This window comes from Hyperoodon ampullatus (genome assembly GCF_949752795.1).
Source record: "Hyperoodon ampullatus genome assembly, chromosome: 11".
Taxonomy (NCBI): Eukaryota; Metazoa; Chordata; class Mammalia; order Artiodactyla; family Ziphiidae; genus Hyperoodon; species Hyperoodon ampullatus.
Window position 1 is genome coordinate 29,503,139 of NC_136924.1, and position 17,761 is coordinate 29,520,899.

The window sequence follows — 17,761 nt, forward strand, 5'->3', positions numbered from 1 at the left end:
GTGCAGGTGCCTTTACCTTTCACTGTGGGTTTTTACCAGATGCCCCTGTTTCACTGTTAGGAACATCTGGAAGGCAACAATAGTTCCTGGAAGTGCTTCAGCATGAAATGCTGTGAAAGGCTGCCTTGGGTTTGACGGCTAAGGGGACAGGGCTACATATCATCTCCCAGGTTTTCACCTTTTTACACACTTGTTTTCTGGCCTAGCATCAAAGCTCACCCACTCGGGCAGGGCCGGGGAGGCCACATGGGATCAACTCCCAGGCCAAGTGGCCATGACGGATGGAGCCTCCAGACTGCTTCTCAATGTTTAGATGCCCTGGCCTGGCTCTCTTACCCAGAACCTGCTAAATTGCAGAATCTTGACATTCAGAATGTCTTCAGGCCCCTTCCAAGCACCAGGATGCAGGTATTGCTTTCCCTGTATTCGAGAGAAGAAGCAGAGACCCAGAGAGGAGAGGGGGCTTGCCCAGGATGCACAGCAAACTGAGCTGAGCTCCGCTGGGGATCTATCCCATGCTAGAGCCACACTGCCAAGGCCTCTTCTAACTTTCTTCAGCTGAATAGTAATAAGAAAAGCAAAGTAACATTTATTCAGGGCCTAGTGTACACTAGACATAACATTAGGCACTTTCCCATTTAATTCTCACAACAACTTATGAGGTCCACTATTACTGCCCTCAATATAACAGAAAAGGAAGCCGTGATAGAACATGAAGCAAAGGCAGGATAATGCTACTCTTTATAACAAATGTGTAGGAAGCACATAGAACCATTTAATTCTCACATCAACTCTGCAAGGCAGATAATAATAGGTACCTTTTGACTGAGTTGGAGAATTTTCTTGCCCAAAATCAATATGGCAAGTGGCAGAGCTCTGTTTCAAAAGCAGATGTGCATGACCACAAAACCCATGCTTTTTCAATTACCACAATTAAGACAAATATCCTGGGCTCAGATGCATGGCACAAAAAGGCTAGACAAATTTGTTTACCTCTCATTGATGGTTTTTCTAAAACCATATTGATAGAGTAAAAAATTTTTAAGCTATGAGAGAAAAGAACAATAATTAGACTATCATGAGTAATAAGAGATGCCAGAAGACAATGGAATAATATCTTTTAAGTGCTGAGAAAAGAACTGTCAACCATTATTCAGGAGTGAGGGCAAAGCAAAGACATATTCAGTTATACAAAAACTAAGAGAACTATATGGCACCCATAGAACTTCACTTAAAAAAATTAAAGGATGGATTTCAATAAGAAGAGAAATAAAACCATAGCTAAGGTCTGGGATACAAGAAACAACAACATTCTAGTTATTGTTGTTGTTTAACAAAAGTGTAGTGGTTTAAAACAGTATCATGCTTACAGATTCTATGGGTCAGGAATTTGGACACGGTCCAGCGGGGATGGCTGTTCTATGATGTCTGGGACCTCAGAGGGGAAGACTCAAAAGCTGGAGTTCATTGACGGCTGGAGGCTGTCACCCTCTGGAAGCTTTTTCCCTCATGTGTCTGGTGCCTGAGCTGGGATGACTTGAGCACTAGGACTGCCGATTGGAGTGTGTTCAAGTGGCCTCTGCATGTGGCTCAATTTCTTCACAACACAGTGGCCTCTGAACAGTTGAACCTCTCACATGGAAGCTTAGGCCCCATGAGTGAGTGTGCCGAGGGGGGGAGCCACATTGCCTTTATGACCCAATCTCAGAAGTGAAAGTTTCACTCCCCCTTACTCTGTGGATCAAAGCAGTCACAAACCTACCAAGATTGAAGGAAGTGCATAGACACCCCACCACAATTTTCCCAGGAAGGAGTGTCAAAGAATTTGGGAGCCCTGTTTTAAGATGAGAGAAATTTTAAAATATATAAGCAAATTTAATTAACTTTTGGTTGTAATTTAAAAACGAATTTTTGTGTGTTTCAAAAAGGTAAAACCAAATTCCAGGAAACAATAAAACACAGGGTAGTGGGGAGAGAATCTTTAAGGAATAGTTAACGCATGCTAAGTTCTTTGTCTTGAAATACTAAATAACTGTAGACTTTGTTGAAAAAAAATTATAGTTTGGATTTAATAGATGTTTGGATATATGATCATCACTAAAAGAATAGAATCATAAGTTAACAAAGAAAAATGGAAAAATGTGAAAACTTAAATGGCAAGAATTGAGAAGATAAAAGAAGCTTAGAAAAAGGATCATAAACTCAAAATATGAAACAGGATGCTAGAAATAAGATCAAATAATAACCACAGTAAATGAAAAGTTCTCTTCCCTCAAAAAACATCAGGCATAAATTGCAACATTTACTAAACTTTTAAGAAGCATAAAATCCTTAGTTTATGAAAATGAACACGAAAACAAAAGAAGGAAAGCTGTACAGTTAATTTTATGAAGCTAATATAATCTCAGTTTCAAAATCTTGGAAGAGCTGTAGAAGAAAAGAATATTATGACTCAACCACACATAAATATAGATGAAAACATTCTAAATAAAATATTAGCAGATCAAACCCAGGGCAAATTTTTTTTAAATCATGGTTAATGAGCCCTATGCCAAGAATTCAAGTATGATTCAAAGTCAGAAAATTACTATTTAACATACTGCATTAACAAATTAAAAGAGAAAAATCATATGATCATCTCTGTAGATACAAAGGAAAAAATATTTGATAGAGTTCAGCTTTCAAGTATAATTTTTAAAAACTCTTGGCAAACTAGGAATAGAAGGGAATTTATTTAATTTGTTAAAGAGCATTCAAAAATCTGCAGAAAACAGTATACTAAATGGTGAAACTTTAGAAGTTTTCCCATTCCCGTCATGAATAAGACACAAATGCCTTCTAATGCTGTTTCTGATAGATACATACTAGAGGTCCTAGCCAATGCAATAAGAAAAGGAAATGAAATATAAGAATTGGAAAGGAAAACACAAAATTGTCTTTATTTATACACATGTCATGATGGCTGACAAGAAAAAGAGAATCTACAAACTAATAGAACAAATAAAAATTCAGGCAGGTTACTGAATTCAGTTTTTTAAAAATCATTGACATTCTTACCATTAACTAGAAAATATCTATCTCTATGTATCTATATATTTATACCTATATATCCCATTCACAATAGCAACAGAAATGTGCCCAGAAAAAAATTCTAACAAAAATTATTTTAAGACCTTCAAGGAAAAAAATTTAAAAATATTACTGAAATATACCCTGTTCATATCTGGAAAAGGATATGCCCTTCAAATATATAAATCAATTGGAATTTCCATCTGGTTCTTAACTTTTTCTTCCTTTGATTTTGAAAATCTGATGTTAAAATTCATATAGAAAAGCAAAAGGCTGAGAATAGTAAAGGCATTTTGAAAGTAATGAAGAACAGGTATAGGGACTTGCTTACCTGATATTCAGGTTTATTAAGGAGTAAGACGATGCGGTCATCTAACAGTGCTAGACAAAGAGTAGTGAAACAGCAGAGATGCCCAAGACAGACTGACATGAAACTTGTCTTTGCCTCATCAAATTCTTGCCTTTCTGTCTCAACAAGAGGATTGTACAGATGATCTGTGTGACAGAGATATGGCATTAAAAATCAGTGGACAAAGGTTCTGGGACACGCATTTTAGGATAAATAAAATAAAATTAGACCCCTTCCCTAGAAACAATTTTCCCCTTCTGAAAAGAAACATCTAAATGAAAAAAAAAAAAACTTAAAACCTTTTAGAAGAAAACATGGATGATAAGTTTATGACTTTGGAATAGGAAATTATTTCTTTAAAAAAGTACCAAAAAGGATAAATCATAAGGAAAATATTGGCAAAGTTGACTGCACTTGGATTTCAAACTTCTGCTTAATAAGCACAACATAGATGAAATTAAAAGATAAAAGCCACAGAGGGAATATCCTGGCAGTCCAGTGGTTAGGACTCCACACTTTCACTGCCGAGGGGCTGGGTTCGATTCCTGGTCAGGGAACTAAGATCCCACAAGTCGCGTGGCGTGGCCAAAAAGAAAAAAAAAGCCACAGAAAGGGGGAAGATATTTTGCAATGCATATAACGAACAAAGTATTAATATCCAGAATATATGATAAATCCCTCTAAATACATTTTTAAAAGACAAATACCCCAGTAGAAAAATGGGCAAAGAATATGAATAGACAGTTCACAGAAGAGGAAGTTCAAATGGGCAATATCATATGAAAAGAGGTGGACCTTTCTAGTAATTAGGGTACTGCAACTTATAAAGACAATAACATTTCATACCCTTCAGATGGCAAATACTGTATTTCCTACACTACCAGTAAGGATGTAGAAGATCTTGGTGAGCAATTTGGCACTATCTCATCAAGACTTAAGATGCAGGTGCTCTTGGACCCAGTGATTCCACCTCTGGTCCTAGACCCAGGTATTTTTTGTACCTAGGCAACAGGTACAAAAAATATTCATTAGAGCCAGTTTCCAATAGTGAAAAATGTAAATAACCTAAATTCCATCGACAGGAGAATGGACAAATAAATCGAGGTATAGTCACACAATGGCCATTAAACAAGACCTACATGTGTCAGTGTGGATAGATCTAAAAACACCCAAAGTATCAAGTGCAGGTTGTAGATTACTCTGTAAAGTATGGTACCATTTCTATCAAGTTTGAAAATAAAAAAACAATATCATGTGTTTTATGGATATATAAATATAGGTAGTAAGAGTATAGAAATGCATGTAAACAGTAAATACCAGATTCGAGGCAGTGATTACATCAGGGCGTGAACACAGGAAGCAGAGAAGTAGGATTAAGGAAGGGAGCACAGGGGGTTCATTTTTATCTTCAATTTAAAAATATGATTCAAATATGGTAAAATGTTAAAATATTATAAAGCTTGGTGTTGAGTACACTGGTGTTCATTTTTAAATTCTTTTTTTTTTTTTTTTTTTGGCCGTGCTGTGCAGCACGCGGGATCTTAGTTCCCCAACCAGGGATCAAACCCCTGACCCCTGCATTGGAAGCACAGAGTCCTAACCCCTGACCACCAGGGAATTCCCTTAAAATTCTTTATACTTTTCCATATGTTTGAAATTTTTCATAAGAGAAAAGAAATGCTTTGATTCTATAAGATGTCATTAACTATGTTACCATATAACAACAACAATCTCCTTTTGTCTCTATCCTAGTACCTTTTTCCATAACAAGCTCTGATGCTCAATAGCTCTGTAACTTTAGGCAAATGGTTTAAAATCCTCTGAGACTTCATTTCCCCCATGTGTTAACTGAAGATAATAATGCCTCCTTGGGACTTCCCTGGTGGCACAATGGTTAAGAATCTGCCTGCCAATGCAGGGGACATGGGTTCGAGCCCTGGTTCAGGAAGATCCCATATGCTGCGGAGCAACTAAGCCCGCAAGCCACAACTACTGAGCCTGCACTCTAGAGCCCGTGAGCCACAACTACTGAGCCTGTGTGCCACTACTACTGAAGCCCACGTGCCTAGAGCCTGTGCTCCACAACAAGAGAAGCCACCGCAGTGAGAAGCCCACGCACTGCAACGAAGAGTATCCCCCAGTCACCCCAACTAGAGAAAGCCCGCGCGTGGCAACAAAGACCCAATGCAGCCAAAATATAAATAAATAAAAATAAATTAATTTAAAAAAACCCCTTCATAGTGTTGTTGGAAAATTAAAAGGGCTTAGCACAGAGCATATGGTAAGTAGTCAGTGCTTGCTCATTTGATTCATTCATCCAACAAATAACCATTGAGCCTCTACTGTGCCTGGCATTGTTCTAGACACCAGGTATAGAACAGTGGGGAAAAAAAACCAGATAAAAATCCCTGCATTTATGGAGCCTACAATCTAGTGTAGGGAGGCACGTGATAAAGATAAATAATTTCAGTATATAGTATAGCAGATGGTGTTAAGTGCTAAGGGAAGAAATAAAGCAGGAATGTTAGCTCTAATTGCCTCTCTCCTGTCTGTCTTTGATGTTTCTCTTTTCCTCTCCCTCTCTCCCTCCCCTGCCTCCTTCCCCTCTCTCTCTCATCAGTCTTTGGGTACCCTGGCACTGAACTGTTTGTTACCTAATAATCTTAAGGATTGATTTTTGCTAAGGACACTGTAGCTTTTGTGGAGTCAGTGACTGAGCTTTAAGTTTCCTTTGTACTCAGAGCACTTTGCACAATAGTAATAAGCAAGCAGCAAGTAGCTCTACAAACTCTCCTTGTTTGAAAGATGATTGAAAACTATCAGACCAATTGGGTAACTGATCAGAGTCATTAGGAAGAGAGCTTGAAACCCCAAATCAGCACTTCCCCTGGAGTACTGGCCTCCAAACCCAGCTCTGATGTTTTCTAACAGTGTGGACTTAGGCAAGTGTCTTCACCTCAGATCTTGTTTCTTTATCTATTAGACGGGTGCTGTAGAGATGATCCAAGGTGCCTGCCTGTGCTAAAACTACTAAATCCATTTTTATTATCTAGGGTTTTCCATTCTAATTCGGTTTCATAGTGTCTTTCTCTCTTTCTATCCTTATTGACTTAGAGCCACATCTCAGCAAATACTTCTTCATTTTGGAGACCTTTTCCTTTCAGGTATTTGATGCTATCTTTTGACTCCTTTGACTCTATGAACAAAGCAGTCACATCACAGGGTGTTAGAACATTAATAGCAAAAGGGACCTTAGTTACTATTTATTAAGCATCTAGTATATACTTTTCCTCATTATGGTACTTCTGTAAAATAGGTTTGACTGTTTCCCTTTTAGAGAGCCATATTGCACGATTAAAGAACAACTTCAGAATCAGACAGTCTTGGATTCAGATCCCATGTCTGCCACTTAATAATTGTGTGACATTGGACAGCTACTTTACTCCTCTAAGTCTCCGTTTCCTCCTTTGCAGAAGGAGGGTATCGCTCATCTCAAATGGTTGTGATGAGGATAAAATGCAATAATAAATCTGCAGCAGTTAACCCAGTGGCTGCCACAGAGCAAGGGCTCAGTAAATGGCTGGTTTTATTTTTAACATTTTCAAGGAGCAGCTCATCCAAGGTCCCAGTTACTAAGTGGCAGAGCTGGAGCTCAACCTGGGCAGTTTGATCCAGACCCATGCAGTTACCCACAATGCTGTAACTTCCTCAGTGGTTCACAGGACTCATTTTGGGGAAGTAGATGGAAAGTTTAGTCTTGGAAGTCTGCATTTCACAATGACTCAAAAAAACCCTGAACCTTGCTGAATTCCAAGTGGGGTCAAAAACCAGACACAGCACCCTGGAGATGGAGGAAAAATGTGAAGAAAGTGCAGGACAGGGGACGTGGGCGTGGAGCTCTGTGGGCACAAGGATCATAGGTGGTGGCAGGCTCTGGAGAGAGGGGGTATTGGTGTAGATGTGCGTGACCTGCAGGGCATCCAGTGGCCTCAGAGTTAAGCCAGGGATTTTCTTCTGTAACATTTCTGGAGCAAAAGAATCAATCTATCTGAAATGACATGTGTGTGTGTGTGTGTGTGTGTGTGTGTGTGTATGTGCGTGCATGCGCACGTGTGCACAAAGAAGCCAGGTACAACTAAAAAGGAGAAAATTAATAAATTCCACCAAAGAGGAGTCATCAAAAAGCCCCCAACTGGCTCTCATCACCTTATTTCTGAGACCTGAAAAGGCATAGAGCCCAACTCAAATGGCCCTTCTGGGGACCATGTCCTTTATTTTTCCCATCTGTGCTATGAGGAGACTGGACCAGATGATCTGTAGGGGAAATGGGAATGGATTTTCGGAGCCAGAGCAAACTGAGGCCAATCCCTACTTAATTCCAATGGAGAGACTCATTTCCTTGTGTGTAAGAAGATAATACCACCTATCTCACAGTCTGGTGAAAGGATGAGACCTGTGTTAAGTGCTTAGCAGAGTTCTTGGCACATAGTAAGCATTCAATAAATGGGAGGTGCGATGACAATGATGATGATGGCAATAATAGTGGTGTTGATGATGATGCTAGGATCACAAGATAATAAATAATGCCAGAGTCTCATAAGGCTTCTAAAAAAAGCAAACTCAAGGGAAATAGGAAGAGGAGGGCAGCTTGTAAATAGTCGGTGAGATGTTTTGGACACTTCATAGGACAGCAGGATGTCCATGTGGAGATGTCCCTTTGAGAGGTGGAAACATGGGACTAGAGATGAAGGCTTGGCCTCTCTGACACCGGCATCTGTGAGGTCTTCATGACAACATACATGAAGGCCCCTTCCATATGTGGATCTTCCACTGTCCATGGTGGCAGCATGATGTGCAAGAAAAGATGGTTTGGGGGACTTCCCTGGTGGTCCAGTGGCTAAGACTGCACTCCCAATGCAGGGGGCCCGGGTTCAATCCCTGGTCAGGCAACAAGATCCCACATGCCTTAAGAATTTGCCTGCCACAACTAAAGATCCCACATGCCACAACGAAGATCCTGCAGGCTGCAACCAAGACCCGGAACAGCCAAATAAATAAATAAATATTTTTTAAAAAAGATGTTTTTGAAGTAATGTACTGTGTCATCTTGCACAAGTACTTGACTTTGCAAAACAGGAGTAAGAGCACCTGCCTTACAAGGTGGTGGTAGATATTAAATTAGAGAATATAATACTTTGAGCACAAAGACTGACACATGGGAAAAACCTTTTAAAATGATTGTTCACATCCCTTTTTATGATGTAATCTACTCTAAATTTAAAATGAAGAATACTGCTTGAGGATACCAAATCTTTTCAATTTAATACCTTTTGTAACAACCATGTGCTAAACGGAAGTCTCAGAATCATTTAAGGAAATAATTCCATTGTTGCTAATTTAAAGTGTCAGTTATGCTCCCGGAATTATGTTGTGTACATTGGTAGACACCAGTGAGTTAGAAGGCAAAGTCCCTGCCGTGAATATCCTTAAGTCCAGTCGGGGAAATAAGACAAACTTGTGGAAGAGAGAAAAATGCAAGACACTATGTCAAGCAATGCTGAACAAAGTGAGGGGTGCCCAGACGAGGATGACGCCAGTGCGAATGTGAGAGCTCAGGCGCGTTTTGACAGATGGCTCAATAGGTGCCATTTTTGATGATGTCCTATTAATAAATCGAGCAAGGAAAAGACTCACTTGCCACAGTGTTAATGACACTTACCTTATGCTAAACACCAGGCTAGGTGAGGAGACGACAGAGGAGAGCAACCTCTGACCTCAAGGTGATCCGTAACTGAGAGGGAATGAGGGTCCAGGACAGAGGGTCAGAGCACCGTGTGACGTGTTATTGACCAGGCTGAGGGGCACACCCGAGCTGACGTGACTTACCTTTCTGTTTGGATCTTCTCTCACCAGGGTCTTTTCACCTAATTCACTTGATGTTTGATGACTACGTGCTCTACCTGTTAGAATCCCTGCACTGCCAGGAGCGCGCCAGTGAGCTCATGCGAGCCATGAAGGGAGAAGGAAGCACCGGTAAGCCGGCATTTCACTGGGAATCGTCCTCCTTGTCAATTTGATTTGTATCCTTACTTCTGTGCTCTGTGTTTCTTTAGCTCTGCATCCCAAAGAATTTAGTTTTGGTGAACAAGTCAAATGGTGGGAAACCAATAGTGTCTTTTTCTTCTTGAGAGTGGGCATGTGTGTACGTGGGAATTTCCTTGCATGCCACCACGGTGATGGGAAACCATCAGAGGTTTTAAGCAGAGGAGTGACATGACACAGATTAGAAAGAATATTTGCTTTTTAAAAGTCCCTTAAAGACAACTTGCCTTGACCTTTGGCTCTAAGAACCCACCCTTTCTCTACCCATAGCAGAAGTCCGAGAGGAGATTATCTTGACGGAGGCTGCCCCACCAACCCCTTCACCAGTGCCATCGTTTTCTCCAGCAAAATCTGCCACGTCCGTGGAAGTGCCACCTCCCTCCTCCCCTGTCAGCAACCCATCCCCTGAGTACACTGGCCTCAGCACTACAGGTAATGAACAGTCCCTCAAAGGCTTTGAGTGGGGAGTTGATGTTTAAAGCCAGAGCTTTCTGGAAAAACATTCTCCCTCCAGCCCCCTCCCAAAACAATGCCAAAATCTGAGTATCCTCCTGGATTTATGGATGACTTGCAGTTATCCATTTATTAGTTTGTATGTATCCCTTATGCTTCTGTTTTCAAGTTGGCAGATTAAGTCCATGATAAAATCTCCACCCACTGCCCCCCCATAAAAAAATAAGTCACTAAAATGATATAAAACACAGAACACAGCCATTCTTGAAAACAAGAAAGGGAGCCCTCCATGAGCCAGAAACTGAAAGGCATCTCTGGAAAGTGGGGAGACAGGAAGTCATATGCTAAGCCATGGTAGCCAGAATCAAGGCAGGGGCAGTAATGGAGGTTCAAGCTAATGCTACAGGGTCCCCAAGGAAGGGGAGAGTCCATCTGGTTGGAGACCTCACAAAGGAGGGGATTTGAGCTGAAACTTGATTTTAACTGACAAAGGTATTACAGAAGGGCCTCTGGGGAGAGGACAGTGTGTGCAAATGCACAGGGCAGGAAGTATGGGGCCCTTTCGGGGAATGGTAAAGTGGTTAAAATGTAGGTGGTCGTGAAGAAGTGTTACAAGCCTGGAAAGGTAAGTTGGAGTCACATCCTGCAGGATCTTGCATGCCAAGACAAGGTTTGAAAATGGAAGAAATGTTACAAGGATAATAATAGCTAGTTACTAGTGTCTAAATGTTGCTTTACCATGCACAAAGGACCCTTGCGTAATTGTCTCACTTGATATTCACAGTAACACTGCAAGGTAACTATTGTTTCATTTTATGGAGGAGGAAAAATAAAGGGTGGAGAAGGGTTAATTAAACTCCTGGTCCCAGGCACCACAGTCAGCAGTTACCATAAACAGATTGATTCATTCAGTCATTCTGCAAATGTCCTTGCTCTCAAGACTTGTGGAAATGATACACTGGATGTGGAATCTGCAGTAAGTATTAGCTAATATATAATAATAAATAGAGTGCGTGTGTGCGCACGTGTGTGTGTGCGCGCGCACGTGTGTGTTTGTGTGCACCTCCACTTTTTTTTCACATGGTTGCTGTGGGGATTAGGTGAGGTAAGAAAAGCCAAAGTGCTTTGTTAACAGTGCACTGCTATCCAGATAGAAGGGGTTACTGTTAGGAGTGCCTATAAGATGAGGGCTGCAGCCAAGAGGGGTGTAGGAGTTCAGGGAGGAGCAGACCCTGTCCATCCCACCAGAACCCGGGCAGGCGGAGGAGAGTCTTCAGGAGAGAGGTGAGACTCAAAGGCAGCCTTAAAAGATGAGAAGGACTCAGCTAACAGAGGAGTGAGCACACAGGAACCAAAGGCAGAAACAGCCTTCTGCTAGATGGCCCCGGGTGAGGGTGGGGCAGGTGAACAGACCAGACTGGAGTGGAGAGCTTGGTTAAGACTGTGCTAATTCATTCATTATTGTCTGCTCCCTCATTTACCCAAGTACCAAATCTGGAAATCAGCTCTCCTCTCCCTCAGCTCTTCCTGTATTAGCTAGGATAAGCTAAGTTGCTGTAACAGATAGACCCAAACATGGATGGCGTTCACACAGTGGAAATCTATTTCATGCAGGGTGTTTCAGTCAGAGAGGAGGCTCTCTTTAATGCAACCATTTAGAGACACGTGTTCCTTCAATATGAGGCTCCACTGTACCCCAGGGCAGTGGTTCTCAAAGTGTGGTCCATGGACCAGAAGTATCAGCATCACCTGAGAACTTGTTGGAAATGCTCATTACCAGAGCCCATTGCAGGCCTACTGAATCTGAAACTCTAGGGTGGGGCCCAACCATTTGCTCAGGAAGCCTCCAGGTGATTCTGAGGCTGACTAGTTTGAGGACCACTGCCTTGGGGCTTTGTCAAGTCTGCAACCAGCTAATGGAAAGGGAGAGTGGGTCTGGAGGAGGAAGACCCACTCAGAAAAGCCCTGGCCTGAAGCTGGTGGATGTCATTCCACTTAGATTCCATCAGCGAGGACTTAGTCACATGGCCTCATGTAACTGTAAAGAGAGGCGGGGAAATGTAGGATAGGGTTCCCAGGCAGGGAAGGGGAAACAGATATGGGAGAGACAGCTGGCATTCTCCTCCACACCTCCCAAGGCCAGTTGTTCTAACACAAATCTTGACCCACCCTTTCCTTCCCAGCCCACTGCTGCCATCTGGTTCAGGCCTTCCCCACCTCTCATGGACATCCACAGTGACTCTCAAGCTGGGTATCCTCCAGGTTAGAATCTTCCTCCAGCCCCTCATAGCGTGGGCTTAGTTATATCCCAGTTCTAATTAGAATACACTGGGAACTAAATTATATATTTTTGAAGATCTAATAGGATGAGATTGTCGTATTTAGGTGCTATCTTTTATCTGCTCATTCACTCACACATCCATCCATTTATTCATTTATCTAATAAATATTTCTCAAGTGGTTTCTGTGAGCTAAACACTTCAAAAGCTGGTGATACAAACAAGTGAGTCGTGGTCCCTGCCCCTGGGAGTTTATTGTGAGAGGTTAGGGTTCTGATGAGCAAGACGGCAGTTACAATATAATGTCACGAGTGCTGAGTTGGGAGAAAGGTCAGTGTTGGGGAGCACAAAGCAGGGCTTCCAGCCTCTTTTCGGAGGGTCTGGTCGGGGGCCAAATAATGAGAGAAAAGGTATTCCAAGCAGAAGAAGTAAGTAGTACAGAGGCCTGGAGGCAAGAGAGCATGTCATTTTCCAGGAGTCTTTTGATTAATTCTTTCACTAAAGTTTCCAGAACCAGAGCTACTCAGAGAAGGAATGAACAGATGCTTAAGAGCCTATAAGGTGCCTGCCCTCTTTTGCACATTGCCAGGGGCAGATACGTGCCAACAAACCCAGTGGCCCTTTGTCAGAGACAGCTCAGGAGACTGGGTTCTTCAGAGCAGTGATGAAAAAAAGCAGGGCTGTCAACAGCTGGCATTAGATGGAGTGATGATTTCACTCTGGGTCCACAGCTGGAGAGTCTTCCTCTTCTGTGGAAATTCAGATGTGAGCATCCCTGCATTTGTGTACATAGATGGACCTCAAATCACATTTAGTTTTCTACTTGGAGCAGAAAGAACTTGACCGCCTCCCACCTCCCTCCCATGTTCTCTCCCTAGTGGGTTGTTGTAGTACCTGCTTAGAAGGCTCCAGAAGAAAAGTACAGAACGACGTTATTCACTGAAAATAAAAAGGGAAAAGAACTTAAGCACTGTTCACAGCTCTGCAGCTGCTCAGGGGTCCATCGGAGACTGGAATTGGGGGTCTCCTGCCTCACTAAGGAAGGAAGAGCAGTGAGAGCAGCTAGGAGCCACTTACCTGAATAATCCTGTCCACGTACTCCCACCACCAGCAGACACACATGTCGGTCCGTCAGTGATAACATCCTTACTTCTAAAATAAACAGGGAAATTATGCAAATGAAACAGTTCTGCATTATGAAGCAGAAACAACTTGAGTGGAACCTTTCTTCCAACGTAGCAACAGATCAAACAAGGGGACACTAAGGAAATAAGGGGAAGGAGGAGTGCGAAGGAAAGATTTCTAGGATCTCAGGATCATTCTCAGCCAGCTAGTGAGTCTGCTGCTGGCTTGCTTTGTAGCAATTTGGAGGCCTCACGGTATGGCAGGTGTGATAGTCAGAGGCACAGGAATATCATAAATGTGTACAGAGATTTCTGTGCAATGTGTTCAGGAGTCGTAAAAGTAGCTTCTTAGAAATACAAATGTGAAACAGGTTCTCTTCAGATGAGTGTAGCCTTTGAAGGTTCTGGCACATTCCAGCTTTGTTCTCAGATATCTCCAGGGAGCATTAACAATGTTATCCTGTATAAAACTATCTGTAATATTTTTCTCAAGTACCACTTTTGAAATACTCCATTGCTAAATTGGACTGGACCTTGGCATGCATTGTGGGTCATGGTCTTGGAGGGAACATAAACATAATTTCCTAACAACATGTATGGTTTTATAGCTATTACAATATAAAGCACAAATTATCCATGATGTACACCTAAATCTTAGGAAATCTATTACAGTAGGCTTCTTAAGTTTGGGAATTTGTGCAGTTTTTTATTGAATAATGTTGTAAATTGGAGAACAATTATTATAAATTTTATAAAATGCATTTGCCATGTTTTTTTAAGTTAACTCAGCATATGGTTTTCATGACCAGCTAATTTTTATTTCCATCTTTAAATTACTGCTTGATTTGTATACCATTACTTTCCAAGAAGTATCTAAAGTGGTTAACAATTAAAAAAAAAGCAAAACCAATTTTTTTAAAAGGACCCAAACCAGGAAGCAAGAAATAAAGAAGTAGAGAAAATTAAACAAAACAAAAAAACTCTTGGCTGAAACAGCTTATTAACGCCTTACATGAAATTTTATGTGATCTAGTAACTTTGTTGGGCTTCTAGGACTCTGAATATCATTGCTCAGATGATATACATGTCATCAAGTTTAGCTCACTGAGAGTCAGGGCCAATCAGGTATCTGCAGCTCCTCCACATAGCAGTGTCTCACTGTTGATGGACACTTCCCCATTTTTCAGCTGTGAAAAAGAGAACAGTATTACGTCTGTCTGGTGAGCACAAAGAGAAAATTAATTCATTGCACATAACCTTTTGGGAACCTTTGACACAAGGACTAGTGAATACAAAGTAGTGTGAGAATGAGTTATGACTCACTAGGAAAACAGCCACCCATCTATATCTGTATCTAGTTCTCTGTCCATACCTGTATGTATTTCTAAATATGTTTTAGGATGGTATTTATTAATTGTTTTGAAAAGTCAGAGGGAAAAGGAAAGGCATAGCAAGCACCCCAAACCACCTGATGCATGGCCAGTTTTGATTGGGTATGTCAGAGTCTGTGGCAATGCCATGAGAAGAGACTAGGTAAAAGGTTCCGTTTCAACAGATTTCCACAAGGTAGAATCTGGCCCATTTATCCTTTTTTTTTCTAATGTTGTGGGCTTGCCACCTTCCTCCTGGCCCAGCAAGCTCAGAAATCTTAGCTTCCTTTAAGGAAAACTGGTGCCTCTCCTCTTCAGGAGCATGGCAGGTGGTTCCAAATGGAGCACCCACTTCACAGGACACTGGGCTGCAATTCTTGAATGTCTTTTAAAGCAAAACGTTAAGATCCCACTCTGTCCAAGTCAGGCCCCCGAAGGGTTCTGAGACCTCGTTTATGATGTCATTTTAAGTATTCCCTCCTTCAGCAATGCCAATAAAAGTTAACTATTAAACTTATGTTTTCAACTTCCCACCATGGGTTCCCTGCAACACAAAACCAGCAAATTAAATCATTGAGATGCTAGGATGCCTAAAGAAATATAAAGGCAAATTCCTCATAAATAGCCCTAACTGTAGAACATCTGGCCTGCCCAGCTGCGTTTTCTCTGCATCAGTTGAGGATGTAACAAAGATAACTGGTGGCTAGTCTTTCCAAGTAACAAAAGCTCAGTTATTCTGAGGGCAGCTGAAGTGAGTGGGAGTTGGTGGACACTGCGGCCCCGCCACAGAGCCGCAGTGACTCACTCACAGAGCCCCAGAGTTGTCCCTGCCAGTGAATTCCTCCTCGTCCATCCCTGCTGCCTCCTTTTCTCCAAAGGAATGAAGTTAGGAAATAAAAACTGGGGTTGAAAATAGATTGTTTAATCTGCCCCTGACTTCACACCACCAGGGGCTTGGCTTCATGTTGGGACCTTTGGATTTGCTCATTCATTCATCTGTTCATTCATTCCGCAAAAAGTAATTCCATGTCTAATCTGTGCCATGCCCTGGGGTACACAAGCGAGAAAAACAGGCGCAGTTGCTGTCCTCATGATCCTTACATTCTAGTGGGTAAGAGAGTCGATACAGAAGTAAAGCACCGGGTAAATATATAATTTTGAATGGTCATAAGTGCTGTGGGGACCCATCATAGATGTTGGTCAGAGGAGGCCTCTCTGAGGACGTGACATTTATCTGAGACCTGGAGTATGACAAGGGGCCAGCCACATAAAGGCTGGGGAGAAGAAAAGATCATTTTAGGTAGTGGGTATCAGCATGTATACAGGCTTGAGGCAGAAAAGAGCCTGGCATAGTGAGGACTGAGTAATGTATATAAACGAGGGAGAGGGTGCAGGAGAGGAAGCTGCAGAGGTGGACAGGGACCAGGTCACGCCATATCAGCTTCTCTCTCTGGGAACTGATGCATTTGCTGCCCCTGGTCAGTTTTGTCAGTCAGATTTTGGCCATGGAACTGTTAGTAAAGTGTAACTCAAACAGATGAGGTTTTCAGCTTCAGCAAATATTCTCCTTGGGCTTCTCTGGTGGCGCAGTGGTTGAGAGTCCGCCTGCCAATGCAGGGGACACAGGTTCGTGCCCCGGTCCGGGAAGATCCCACATGCCGCGGAGCGGCTGGGCCCGTGAGCCATGGCCGCTGAGCCTGCGCGTCCGGAGCCTGTGCTCCACAACGAGAGAGGCCGCAACAGTGAGAGGCCCGCGTACCGCAAAAAAAAAAAAAAAAAAAAAATTCTCCTTAAACACAGCTACCTTTAGGATAGATGATAGCCAGTGGGAGTGGAGATAGATATAAAATCTTCTTTCTCTTCTCAGTTTTGAAGGTTACAGGAAATGTTTATTTAGTATCAAATACTCTCAAACAATGCTGTTCAAATGGAACTTTCTGTGATGATGGAAACGTTTTTTTGTTTTTTTGAATCTGAGCTGTCCAAAACAGTAGATACCAGCCACTTGAGGCTACTGAGGACTTGAAATGTGGTTAGTGTGACTAAGGAGCTGAATTTTTAATTGTATTTAACTTTAGTTAATTTAAATTTATACTGGCTAATGTATAGGGCAGGACAGCTCTAGAATCTAGATGTACTTAAAGGAGCTTATTTCTCAGGAAGGTACTAAGAAAGGCTTAGGCTGGCCCAAAACATGAGCAACATCTGTGATGGTCCATAGAATCCTAGTGGGGAAAAGGTTCAAATGATTTAGTCCAAAATCTGACAGAAGGGTATGGCCAGGTAGGCTAGGAAGCAGTTTAAATGTTCACAAGTCTGTACCAGAGTCTCACAACTTGTGATCTGTAATGGCCCTGAACATACACGATGCACGATAGGAGGCAGTGTTTCCTAGAGGCTTGCTACTCAAAGCGTGCTCCATGGACCAACAGTATCGCATCATTTAGAAGCTTGTTATACATGCAGAATCGCTGGCTCAACTCCCAATCTCCCACTGAATCAGATCTGCATTTTAACAAAATCCCCAGCGATGCAAATGCACATGCAAGTGTGAGAAGCAACTGTTATTGTGGAAAGGTTATGGAGTTGGGCAGATCTGGGTTCAAATCCCAACTCTGCCACTTACCTGACCAAGTTTTGGGCCTCAATTTTCTCACCTGAAAAAGGAGGTAATACTACTTACCTCAAAAGGATTATTGTGAAGATCCAATGAGTCAATATATAAAAAGAAACTAGTATGAGAACTGGTTTATGTTGGATGATCATTCATTCATTCACTCGTTTAACAAATCATTATTGATTACCTCCTATATTCTAAGCATCCTCCCTGTCCTGAGGCACCCCTTTCAAGAAAAGAAGAAAAATAAACAACAACAACAACAACAAAAATTCAGGGAAAAAGAATGTTTTACTGGGGATGGGAAGGAAAGAAAATATTCGTCTCTAGCAGTTTCAATACTATAACATCGACAACAACTTTATAGGATTCTCAAATCCTATAGGATCTTTAGAGGA

The 17,761-nt window shown here is 41.9% G+C and overlaps 1 protein-coding gene across 2 annotated transcripts in view; it reads left to right on the forward strand.

Moving 5' to 3' along the window:
- The window catches only part of RFX4 (regulatory factor X4), a gene marked incomplete at both ends in the record, with an annotated part of 170,671 nt that overhangs the window by 139,228 nt on the left and 13,682 nt on the right, over nt 1–17,761 (forward strand). For both annotated transcript variants that reach the window (XM_079714121.1, XM_079714122.1), the window contains 2 exons: nt 9,332–9,451; nt 9,791–9,952. In XM_079714121.1, coding sequence (XP_079570247.1) covers nt 9,332–9,451; nt 9,791–9,952 — 282 coding nt within the window. The remainder of the gene's footprint in view (nt 1–9,331; nt 9,452–9,790; nt 9,953–17,761) is intronic.